At 55.9% G+C, this 12079-nt stretch overlaps 2 protein-coding genes across 2 annotated transcripts in view; one reads left to right on the plus strand and one right to left on the minus strand.

The window, feature by feature from the left end:
* Positions 1–12079, minus strand: part of LOC108165262 — a 61480-nt gene that overhangs the window by 22678 nt on the left and 26723 nt on the right. The window contains exons 3-6 of the mRNA XM_033387503.1: positions 8623–10189; positions 6393–8553; positions 5513–6026; positions 5018–5445 (exon numbers count right to left, since the gene is read on the minus strand). Of these exons, the coding sequence (XP_033243394.1) occupies positions 5018–5445; positions 5513–6026; positions 6393–8553; positions 8623–10189 (4670 nt within the window). The remainder of the gene's footprint in view (positions 1–5017; positions 5446–5512; positions 6027–6392; positions 8554–8622; positions 10190–12079) is intronic.
* Positions 613–4031, plus strand: LOC108165466 (telomere zinc finger-associated protein). The gene is made up of 2 exons (XM_017301514.2): positions 613–1293; positions 1389–4031. The coding sequence occupies exons 1-2, from the start codon at positions 815–817 to the stop codon at positions 2989–2991; spliced, it is 2082 nt and encodes a 693-aa protein (XP_017157003.1). The 5' UTR covers positions 613–814; the 3' UTR covers positions 2992–4031.

Genomic DNA, 12079 nt, shown 5'->3' on the forward strand with positions numbered 1-12079 from the left:
GCTCAAATGACACATGCAAGACGATGCACGACAGGGAGAAGGGGGGAGAAACTCTTTCCGCTCTTCCCGTTCAAAAGAACCGCGCGCAAAATGCCAACGGAGTGTGCCCTCAAATGTAGGCAACGTATTTCCGAGTGGCTTCCGCACAAAAGCAGGCAATGGCTTTCCACTCCCTCGGCAGCCCCCAAATGCAGGCAACACTTTTTGACGTTCGCCTATCCTAAGCTGCCGAGAGCTGTGGGTGTGTGTGGAGTGCGGGGTGCGGTGTTGGCTGGTGGCTGGTGACGGCAGTTATCTTAAATATTTGTTAATTTGCTAAAAATTCCACACTGCCACACACAGACAAAACCGAATCAAAATCCCACGCACACAAACACAAACCAATTAAACAGACCAACAACAACAAACAGGGGGCTGCCTACTGGCTGCTGCGCTGCTAGCAACCGCAGAAAACGAAGCCAAAGCCGACGTCCAAACCAAACCAAAGCAAAGCCGAAACCGAAGTCCAAGCAGCCGAAAGCATCGCTGTAGCATCCCCGACCGACCCCGAGACTGCACGTCCTGGCTATAAATAACCGAGACATGCCGCGAGGCGACATCAGTCCTGACCGGGTTGCACACTTGACGGGTCGTCGCCGGGTGTCGTCGTCGTTTGTCGCTCTTTTGATGCTCTCGCTGGCTGCTGCGGCTGCTTGTTGCTTCTTCCACAAGCCCCATCATCTTGCGTTGTTATCCTTCGTCTGGGAGGATATTCTGGGGCAATTGGGATCTATTTTTGTTGAGTGCATTTGTTGATTTTTGTTGTTGTCGTAACATGTTTACGAATTGGTTAACGGGAAGCAGTGGCACAGCGCCTCGGGGCATCGGCCTCACTGCGCCACCGTTGGCTGCCGCCGCAGCACCACTGTCCGTCGGAGTCGGCAGCGGTGGGGGCATTATGAGCACTCCGCCGGATGTCATCCTGGAGGTGGGCCCCGCGCCGAGCAACGTGCGCTTTGTGGCCCACGCTCTGGTCCTGGGCATGCACAGTGGATACCTTCGCTCGGCCATCCGTATGGATGAGAGTGCCGCCGCCTCAGGAGCGGGCTCCAACAGCAGCACAGGAGCCACAGGCGCCCAAGGAGCAGCGGGAGGAGAGCTAATGCTTTACTTGGGCAACGTGACGGCGGATCAGTTTGCCCCGCTCCTCACGTACATGTACACGGGCTACCTAGACTTGAATGTGGACAACATCTTTGCTGTGCTGCTGGCCACGCACGTGCTGCACATGCCCCGAGCTCTGGAGATCTGCCGGTGGGTTGCCACCTCCCTTCCAGCATTCCACCCTTCCGTACCGTACTCCCCCTTTTCTTAGGCTCAATTTGGGACTCTGTTCTATTTTTTTGTAGATCCTTTCTGGCCCGGGCCCAGACCGAGGGCTATCTGAATGGCAGTGGCAGCAATCCCCCCCCACAGCTATGTCCGACGGCGCCAGTCAGCGCCAAGATCATCCGGCCCATTCCGAGCAAGGCCACGCTCCCGAACTTCGGCTTCATGCCAGTGCCCCTGCCACTGGCTCCTCCTCCGCCCCCAACAGCGCCACCGCCGCATCCTCCTCCCGTCCTGCCCGCCTATGCGGGTGCCGCTTCCCTGCTGCAAGTAGAGCCGGAGTATCCCGGACTGGACGTGGCCTTGGATGAGGACGAGGAGGAGGATGTCGAGGTATTCATCGACAGCAACACTGTCACCGACAACGAAAACGAAAACGAAATCGAAGACATGGAGGCCGAGGACTGCAATGTCTCGGTCGTCAGTTCACTGGCCAGCAGCAGTGCGGGCAGCCTTAACATCGAGCGCCTGGACGCAAAACCGCCCTCCCCCACACCCACACCCACACTCACACCGACTCCCAAGCCGCAGGCACCGACCAGGACCAAGAAAGAGCCCCCAGCAGCAGTCGTGCAAAGGGGATCCCGCTCCACACGCTCTGGGAAGCCAGGGAGGAGAACCAATGCGAGCGGACTCCAGGTGGCCAAGGCCCCGGTGCCGGCCGCCCAATTGGAGACGGCCACGGCGGCGATGCCCTCCAAGTTCATCATCGACGTTGCCAGCTGCGACGGACCCGTGCGCTTCCGTCGCATCCTGAACACCGCCTACGGCCACAAGCCGGAGGCCCTGGACGGCTCCGGATCGGAGCAATGCGAGCAGCAGCGGACCCAGCAGAGCGTCAGCTACTCGTTTCACCAGCAGATGGCCAGAGCCATTAGCAGCCAGCAGCGACAGCAGTTCCACCAGCAGCAGCAGCACCAGCAGCAGCACCAGGAGGAAAGCGAGAACAGTGGCGATGCCACAGGAGGATCGGGAGCAGCACCAGCCAACAGCCGAAAGCAGGCGAGTGCAGGAGCCTCCTCCTCTGCAACGACCGCCAGCAGCAGCAGCAGCATCGGAGGAGCTGTAGCCCCCAGCCAGGAGCTGTATGTGTGCGTGTACTGCAAGCACACGTTCAAGTCGCAGTACTGCTACCAAAAGCACGCCAAGCGGCACCTGAATCCTCTGAGCCTGGCCAGTGCCGAGAAGAAGCTGGTGGCCAGCGGAGACCATGGAATGGTGGCCATGGAATCCAGCAACACTGGACAGGACAACAGTCAGTCGCAGGAGGCCACAGCAACGGCAGCAGCCACGGCAACAGCAGCAGCTGTCACATCCACGGCCACAACAAGCGCTCTAATGCGGCGCGAGGTGCGTCCCTTGGACATGAATGTCCAGTACTATCCCTGCAAGACATGCGGCAGCAAGTTCCCCAGCTACTACTTTGTCCACAAGCATCGCAAGATGTGCCATGCCGATGAGATCGAGGCGGCGGCGGCAGCGGCAGCCACCAGCAACACTAGCAGCTCTTCAAGTGGAGCCGCCGCAGGAGCAGGCACTGCCACTGGCACCGGCACTTTTTCTAAAAGAGAGACGACGGTCGCAGCAGCGAAGGAACCTTCAGAGGATCAGCAGAAGCCGTAAGGCATGCAGCGAATCTTGTGGAACTAACCAAAACAAATCAAAAGCAACGAAATCTACGAATTTACGAATACACCTACACCTACCCTATAACACTGACATACACAAACACATACACATACAACTGTACACAGATACACACACACAATCGCTGAATGTTTTTTTTTGTTTGTCGCCCTAGAATTTCAATTCAATAAAAGCAAAATACTACCAATATCATCCGAACAGAGGAACAACAGAGGAGAACAGCAATTACGAGAGAGAGAGAGATATGCGTTATTAACCGTCAATCGATGATTCCACATGAAGCAATCGATAGATCCCAGAGTCAGAAGAGTACATGCTGTCTAAAAACCAATCTGTCGACGATGGGATCCGACAATCATTGAAGAAAGTCCGAGTGTAAAACTTACAACATTAGTCAAAATCGAATGATATCGATTGCAATTTTTAATCGGTATGGGGATGATATAGATCAAAAAGCGTTAATCAAAATCGATTGTTATCGATAGAAATAGCTGTGCGATATGGCGTGGCAGAAGAGGTTAGCGAAGAGCTGCAGTAAATGTGTGCCTATATATATTCGTACATATGTAGTTTATTAATCGTTATCGTTGAAGTCGAGCTTCAAGCCCTGAAACGTTCTGAATAATCGATTGATCAGCAAAGATCAGAAGCGTGATACTTAATCCAAAACGATTGTTGTATATATATATTGTATAATCGGTAATCGTTTTATCGACTTGAAGGTTGATAGTCGCTATCGATTGATCATTGGGTTATGATTGGGGATATCGTTTAGATATATAGGGATTATCGCATTCGATAGCCATATTTCCACAGTTTTGGCCACCCCTGTGATCCACTTAGCCACTCACCCCCCTCCGCAGACAGGGCCCTCGCTCTCCACGATTGGTAAATGTATGGCAGCTGTGGAGGGGGGGATTGGCAGTGGGGTCGGTGGGTGGCAGATGGGCTGAGCAAACAATCCTTGCCGCAATTTAATAATTAAATTAAATCACTTGCATAATAAAAAAGACGTTTACGGGAAAAAAATATAATTTAATTGAGTTTAATTAACTCGCCAGGGAGATGACGACAGCCAACAAGGCCGCAAAGATGATGATGAAGATGGTGGCACAGTGGGTGGCCCGGTGGGTGGTGCAAACAAAACCGCAAGCGACCAAAAATGTGAGAGACAACCATCTCATCCTCATTTTTCATCCCTCCTGCTACTCCTGCTTCTGCTTCTGTGTTAACTCTTTGGACCAGGACCTGGACCTGCCCCTGGACCTGGAACTTGAGGCAATTCCGAGCCAAGGTTCTCTTTTTTCTTTTTTTTTTTTTTGCTTTTTGATAAAATATTTATCGACAACGCAAACAGAAATGGAGACAGAGACAGGACTGAGACTGAGACTGAGACACGGAGAGACACGACAAATTTGATTGGGTCGAAGCAGAGAGAGCGCTGATGGGCCGAGGGGGGAGGTGGGAGGGAGGCTTTTGATTAAACAGGACAAAAGGATACGACGCATTGCAGTTGTCAATGACAGAAAATGCATTTTTGATGCAAGAGCAAACCAAGGACCAGGGCCCATAACGGACACTCGCTTCGAACACGCGCGAGAGGGATGAAAGCTCCACTCAAATGGGAGAAAGACGAAGCTTTGCCAAGCTTTCGCCATGAAAGCGCTCTGCTCTATTGAGGGTGAAAAACAGGGATCAAGGACAGGGCAGAATATTTAAAGAGAGCTTTAAAGTTTACAGAACTTCTAAAAAGCTTCACACCGCTTCCTTTCAAAGCTCAGAGACATCGGACCATCGAACTTTGTAAATTCTCAAAAGAAGTAAACTGCTATAAGAATCCTTAAAGCTTGAAATGTTCACCGTTTTCATGGTTTTGAAAGCTCAAAGCTGTGCACTGACAGAAAACCCCCTCATGTCTGTACTAGAGCGCATCCCTGGGCGATGGGATCAAAAAACTCCTTCAAACAGACAGAATATCGAGATATTTCGCTTTCGCACTTACCTTTGCCGTCCAGTGCTAGGCCATCCAAGTTGTTGGATGCGATCCCACTGCCACTGCCGTCGGCGGATGCCATCTGCATGGCCATCGATGTGGTTGCGGATGTGGACGATGTGGCCGACGTGGTAAGGGCACCGCTCGACGCTGAAGTGGACATAATGCAGTCGACGGCGGAGATCAGCAGGCCGGCAGTCGAGGCGGCCGTTGATGAATTGACCATGGATCCAGCAGTTGCTGCCACCGATCCAGCCGCCGCGGATGATGAGGATGGGATCTTGTTGATGTCCTTGGCATTCGCATTGGCATTGGCATTGGCATTGGCATTGGCCTTAATGCTGTTGCTATTGCTATTGCTGTTGCTGTTGCTGTTGCTGTGGTGATGATGGACTTCGTTGGCTGTCATCTCGCTGTAGCGCTTTCTCTTGGAATCACTAAAAATTCATTGGGATTAGGCTTCAGTTTCCTAACTACACTCTACACTCGCTTCGTTAGACTCACCTGACATCGGAGAGCAGATCGTTGCCGGCACCCAGGCCCTCCACCTGAGCTGCCTTCAGCTTCTGGCCAAGATAGTTGCCCGCCGTGGTGGCCGTTGTCAATGTGGGCACTCCTACACCCACGCCCACGCCCACGCCCGCTCCCACTCCCGTGTGCTGCTCCGTCGAGGCCGTCGAGCTGGGGGGCAGGGCAAAACTTCCGCTGGCCGCAGTCGATGCTGGCGTTTGCTTGACGCCGATTTTATCGCCGCCCGTTGCATTCGTCGCCGCTACGCCAGCGACGCCAGGAACACCGGCGCCAGATCCAGTTCCGGATCCTCCTCCAGCTGCCGCTTCTTCGCTGCTGCTGCTGCCGCCGGCGGAGGAGGCCTTCACGTTGGCCATCACTACGCTCTGGTAGCCGGGCTTAAAGCCATTCAATGTCACGCCCACTGGCGGTGCAGCAGCAGCTGTTGTGGCTCCTGTGGCTCCTGCTGAGGCTGCTGTTGCTGGATTGTTGGCGCGTTCTCCGGTTGCTGATGATGCCATGGAATGGAAAAGGAAAGGGATTAATGATCGATTACATTCAACGATATATCGATTTAAAACGATGGACTAGCCATACGAATCTCCATAATAAAGAGCTTTTACATGGAATTATTTCAGTGTTTCCGATTGAAAATGAATCTATCGATTATTTGATCGCTTGTAGCCTCTAAAGGCACAGCAATCACATCTCAAGATCTCGAACCAATCGCAAACGCAATCGATATATAATTCCTGATCGACTAAAATTTAAGATCTTTCAGTATCCCTTAAAATCCATAATACTCTTTATTATATTTATTCGATAGGGCTGTGACAATCGATCAATCGATCAATCGATAATCTGTAATACCCACCATTGTAGACCTCAGTCTTGGCCGCCTTCTGGCTTCCCTTGGCCTGCAGGTCAGAGGCGGCTCCTCCAGCGCCAGCGCCAGTGCCCGCCTCCGCCTTCGCCTTGGACGAGGCGGCTGCCACCGACGCTGCTGCTGTCTCCGCCTTGCCCTTGGCTGTGCTCGTGGATGTGGTCGCAGGGACTGTTTCCATAGCTCCAGGAGTGGCCCCTGACGTGGCTCCTTTTGCTGGCTTCGCTGAGGCTGCGGCTGCGACTGCGGCTGACGCTGATGAAGATGATGATGCGGAGGAGGTGGCTGAAGATGAAGATGCTGCTTCTGCAGCTGCTGCTGCTGTTGCTGCTGCTGTTGACGCTGGGGCACCCTCTGTGGCTGCTTTGGCTTTGGCCTCACTGCTGCTGCTGTTGCTGGTGCTGTTGCTGCTGCTCGTGCCCGTGCTCGTGCTGGTGGTGGTGCTGCTGCCCGATGAGATCTCTGATGCGGTGGCTGCTGCTGCTGCTTTGGCGGCATTCTTCTCGCTGCTGGTGCTGGTGGCCTTGGCCGCCAAGTCCGCCTTTTCGGCTGCTGCCAATGCTGCTGCTGCTGCCGCTGATGTTGAAGGCATCGCCGTAACGGCAGCAGCGGCGGCGGCGGCAGCAGCAGCGGCTGCCTTGGCCACCTTCTCGCTGACGACAATGGCCTCGACCGCCTTGGTGACGGCGCTGGCCTTCTCTGCGGCACTTTCGGCCGCCTTGGCGGCATCGGCGGCAGCCTTCTCGGCGACCCGCTCCCGCTCGGCGGCCCGTTCGGCGCGCTCGCGCTCCGCAATGGCCGAGGAACGGCCGCCGGACTTCTGCTGCTGCTCGCGCTGCAGGCGTGTGGTGACGCCCGTCGTAAGCGAGTCGATGATGCACTGGGGCTGGGCGGCCTGGGCCTTGGCCGGGTTGCGGGAGCTGCGCGTGCGCTGGCGGGACTTGCGGAGGAGCTGCTTGTAGTTCTCCTGCTTCTTGCTGAGGTAGTAGTAGCGGACGCAGTCCTGCGGGGACTTGCGGTCGAGGCTGGCGGCGATCACCCCGAAGTTCTTGGGGTGCTGCAGATACTTCTCCTTGAAGGTTTCCTTTTCGCCGGCGGTCCACAGATTGACGGCATTGTGCTGCTTGTAGACGGTGGACATGTCCTCGATGAGGCCGTTCTCGTTGTGGTACGCGCAGTGGCGCTGGCGGGCGTCGTGCATGAGGGGCGGGATGACCGCGTAGGAGCGCATCTTCTTGTCCTCGAGGGCCTGCTCCTGCAGCCCGTCCATGATCTCCTCGAGATCCGCCTCTGACTTGATGCGCGACCCGACGCGGTTGAAGCGCTCCTTGTCCTCCCGCTGCTTCCGCAGCTCCGTGAACACCTTCTCGAAGAACTCGCGGTTCTTGGCCTCGCGCGCCTTCCGCTTGGCACTCGCCTCCGCCCGCTCGCACCGCCGCTGCCAGTCGGCCTGATCCTTGGCGTACTTATCGACCAGCGTCTGCTGGTGCTGGCATCGTTCGGCCTTTAGCTTTCGTATGTGCTGCAGGAGGGGCCCCTTCACGTGGCTGTGGTGCTGCTTTATCAGCAGCGCCAGCGCCTCCACGTCCAGCGGTTGATTGTAGAGCGGCATATACGGCTGGTGCTGCTGCTGCTGCTGCTGCTGCCGGTGCTGTTGCTGCTCCCCGCTCTCCGCATCCGCCTCTCTTGCATCGAGAGCGAAAGAGAATCCGGCGGCCCGCTGCACCATGGAATGTCGATCTTGGGCCATCGCTCGGTTCGCCGCATAGATCTTCTCGGCCAGCATTTGGCTGCGCATCGACAGATCCACCACCTCCGCCTCCACAACGCCCCCATCGTCCTTGTCCTTGTTGTTGTTGTCCTTGTTGCTGCTGTTGTTGTTGTTGTTGGCAGCTGTGGTTTCTCCAGCAGCAGCACTAGTGCTGGCCGCATCGGCAGGCGGCGGCGGCGATCGCGCCTTCTTCTGCTTGGAATGGGCCGCCCACTCCATGAGGGTCTTCTCCTTCTTCCGCAGCGCCTCCATGCCGGTCTCCGCGGACTTGATCTCGTTGTCCACCTTCTGGATCTGCATGAGGAGGTCCTCCTTGGCGGTGATCCGGCCACGTTCGTCGATGGCATTGTCGCTGGGCAGCGTGGGAGAAATGGCCTCCACCTGGAAGAAAGGGAATAAGTCCTGAGTATCCTGGAGGGGAATCTCTCTCTCTCTCTCCCTCTCACTCACCTGTGGATGGTAGGCCTCAGTACTGCTGGCAGCGGCTGCTGCTGCTGCCGCTGCAGAGGTGGACGGTCCTGCGGCTCCTGCTGTGGCATGGCTACTGCTACCACTGCTGATGCTGGTGCTGATGCTGCTGCTCATGCTGCTGCCCGGCATTGCTGTGGAGACCGTCACCGTGCTCATGCCCATGCCCTGCATTCCCGTGGCCATCGTGGTGGTGCTGGACGAGGGCGGTACACGTGGCGTGTGCGGCGCCGCCGAGGACATCTGCGGCGGTATCGTCTCCACCTTAAGCTGCATGCCCATCGGCCCCCCGGACATCACGGCGCCTGCTGCTCCACCTGCGCTGCCTCCTGCTCCTGCTGCCATTTGACGGTGGAGCTCGTGGTTGCTCTGCCGCTGGCTGCTGTTCATCTGCGCCTGCATCTGCGCTGGCGAGGAACGCTGTTGCTGGTGCTGCTGTTGCTGGTGGTGGTGCTGTTGCTGTTGCTGTTGCTGTTGTTGCTGCTGCTGCTGGTGGTGGTGCTGCTGCTGTGCCTGGTGGTGTTGCTGCTGCTGCTGGTGGTGCTGCTGTTGATGCTGCTGCTGATGTGGTGGCAGGTGGTTCAGCCCACTGGGATTGCCATCGCTCAGTCGCTGCTTCTTGTACGGCTGTTGGCTGCCAACTCCGCCTCCTGCCCCAAAGGGTTCCGGCTGCTGCTGCTGCTGCTGCTGGTGCTGCTGACGCTGGTTCACCTGTACCGCTGCCCCGGCCGCTGCTGTGGCATTGGTTAGGTATTCGGTGGTGTACTGCACAGAGTGGGGCAGGAGGATGCGCCCTAGATTTCCCACCATTATGCTGCCTCCGCCGCTCCCAGCCCCGCCTGCGCCCGCTCCGGGGCCTCCGCTGCCTCCTTGCTGCTGCTGTTGCTGCTGTTGGCTGCCAACGGAGGATCCTGGCTGATTGGGATAGTGGGACATGGCCTCCATGACCAGCACCCCGCCGGACGGCACCTGGACCACTCCGCCACCGCCACCGCCGCCGGGATTGGAGCCGCTGCTCGAGCCCTGTCCTGGACCTGGACCCTGACCCGGCTTGCAGCCAGCGCCGGAAGCCACTGCCGCCACCGCCGTCCGTGCCGGCCGCTGGTACTGCGGCATGGCAGCCTGCTGCATTTGGGTGAGGCATGTGTAGGGATTCTCGCGGTAGGTGGGCGCCGGGGCGATGCTGAACGCCGGCTGCGGAATGAACCGATGCTGGGGCGGGGGCGGCGCCTCGCCAAATTTCGTGTAATTGTTGACGGCCGCCGCTGCCGCACTGCTGTTCCCACTGGGCGGACCCGAACGGGGCGGCGACAGTGGACTGGCCGCAGTACGCGAGGACTGCTGCTGCTGCTGCTGGTGGTGATGCTGCTGCTGCTGCTGCTGCTGCTGTTGTTGCTGCTGCTGCTGCTGATGGTGGTGCATCTGCTGCTGCTGCTGGGATGTGGGTGGCTGCTGCTGCTGTTGCTGCTGGGGGGCGTGGTGCGACTGTTGCTGCAGGTGTCCCAGACTCTTGGCATACTGCTGCGACTGCTCCAAGGCCCTGTACGACCAGTGGGGGCGAAAGAAGAGGAAAAAAACAACAGATTATTAAATTTATGCTTGTACACATTTCACCCACAAAGGGAGGGAATCCTCTCGGAAAAACCATCTCCACCATCAATTTCGATGGTAAAAGAAGGAATGCCGAGATTGTGGAAGCCATAGGCATATCAATAGGATCTGCGGATCCCAACACACCAGAGACCAAACAGCAGTCAAAGCAGTGGGTTCTGCGCCAAGAACACCCAAAAGGATATGCCAAAAAGAAACCACCGCATTTGGCCACGGAAAGCGTTCCGTTTTCTTAGGACAATGCAGGAACTAGCTTCCGCCCGCGATAGCTCTTACAGTCTCAAAGATCCAAGCGAATAACGCAACGAATTAAAAGTTCATTGCCATTGAAAGCAGGTGCTTTAACACTGAAAGTCAGCTGTGTTTTCCTTTCCAGGGAATGTCAAATTGCAGATCACGTGTGAACGTTGTAACATGGCGGTGATGATGTATGTGCTAGTGGCAACCCTGGTCAAGCTGAAGCCCCACTAAGCCTCCAATCCAACCCGATCCCGATCGCAAGCAAATTCTGATCTCAGACGCAGAGAAACCAAGCAAAATTTAACCTAAACTAAGGCTTGACCCCGTTTCTGGGGGCAATCTAAGATAATAGGATGATCGTATTATGGAATCAAGCATGCATCTTCGCTTCCCCTTGGAAAACCCGGCCCGCTCTCAGTTCCAACGGTTAAATTGAGTGAAGCGCCGCATTAGCGCGCGCGTTAATGGAACGGCACTTATTGGGGACACAAATCCCGGCCGGCGTCACACACGCTGCAGCTGTGTGCGAGCGAGAGGTGCGTCATTGCTGTCCCTGTCCCTGTCGTTTTCGTGCTTCGAACATGTCTGCTTCGAGCCGCTAGCTGACTGCTCCGACATGCTGCGGCGCACACATGCTGGCAGTCGAGCATGTTCGAGCGCTGCGCGCGTCGGCAGCGACGCAGGCAGCAGCGTTCGTTGTTCCCAGTCAATTTTCGTCATTATTTAAATTTTTGCCTTGCATTGTTGCTGTTTGTTTTGTTTTAAAGCCAGTCCCTGGGAGGGGGAAGCCCGTTGCAACGACGCGTTTGAAGCGAGAGCGTGATTAACGTGCGACGGGTTTGACCCGTACACCGTCGTCGTCGTCGTCGTCGTCGTCGTCGCCGCAGCGTCTCGACCTCATGCAGCATGCGTCAGCGTCAGCGTCGGCGTCGCCGTCGCCGTCGCCGTTTGCAGAGTGCGACGTCATGTACGCATTATACACGCACGCACACAGACAGTCGTCAGCCGTTCTCGCTCTCACTTATTAATTCATCAAATATTAAAGATACCCGCTGTGTGCATGGTACTGCGGGGGGTGTGTGGTGCGTGCGGTGTGCTGTGGGAGGATTACTTCAGTCTTCAGCAACGTTGCCAAACTTCTCAGCTTAGAAACGACATTAGGCACATTACGACTCTGTCTCCCTCTTTCGGGGCTCTTGTCAGTGTGTCCATTAACCCTTGAATGTCTGTGTGTCCTTGGTGTGGCCGAAACATGTTGCCAAACTTCACTAGAAACATATTTTGTTACCTGCTTTGCCTCTCTCCCTCTCCCTCTCCCTGTCACTCCGCCAGCGTGTGCTTTAACCCTCGAATGGCTCTGTAATTAGTTTTCATTGAAAATTTAACTTTTCAACTTACCATTCATAAGCCCAAGATCTATACTCTAAGATGAAATGTGGGTTTACTGGGGACCGCGCAACGTTGCCCAACTTCACTAGCAGAGCACCCATTTGCCCGGTGGGAACAGAGGACTCTCCCTAACCCTACATATGAAGGCAAAAACGTTGCCAAACCTCAATGCCAATTGCATTATCTGTGATTTCATTTG

Source organism: Drosophila miranda, chromosome XR (assembly GCF_003369915.1).
Source record: "Drosophila miranda strain MSH22 chromosome XR, D.miranda_PacBio2.1, whole genome shotgun sequence".
Lineage (NCBI taxonomy): Eukaryota > Metazoa > Arthropoda > Insecta > Diptera > Drosophilidae > Drosophila > Drosophila miranda.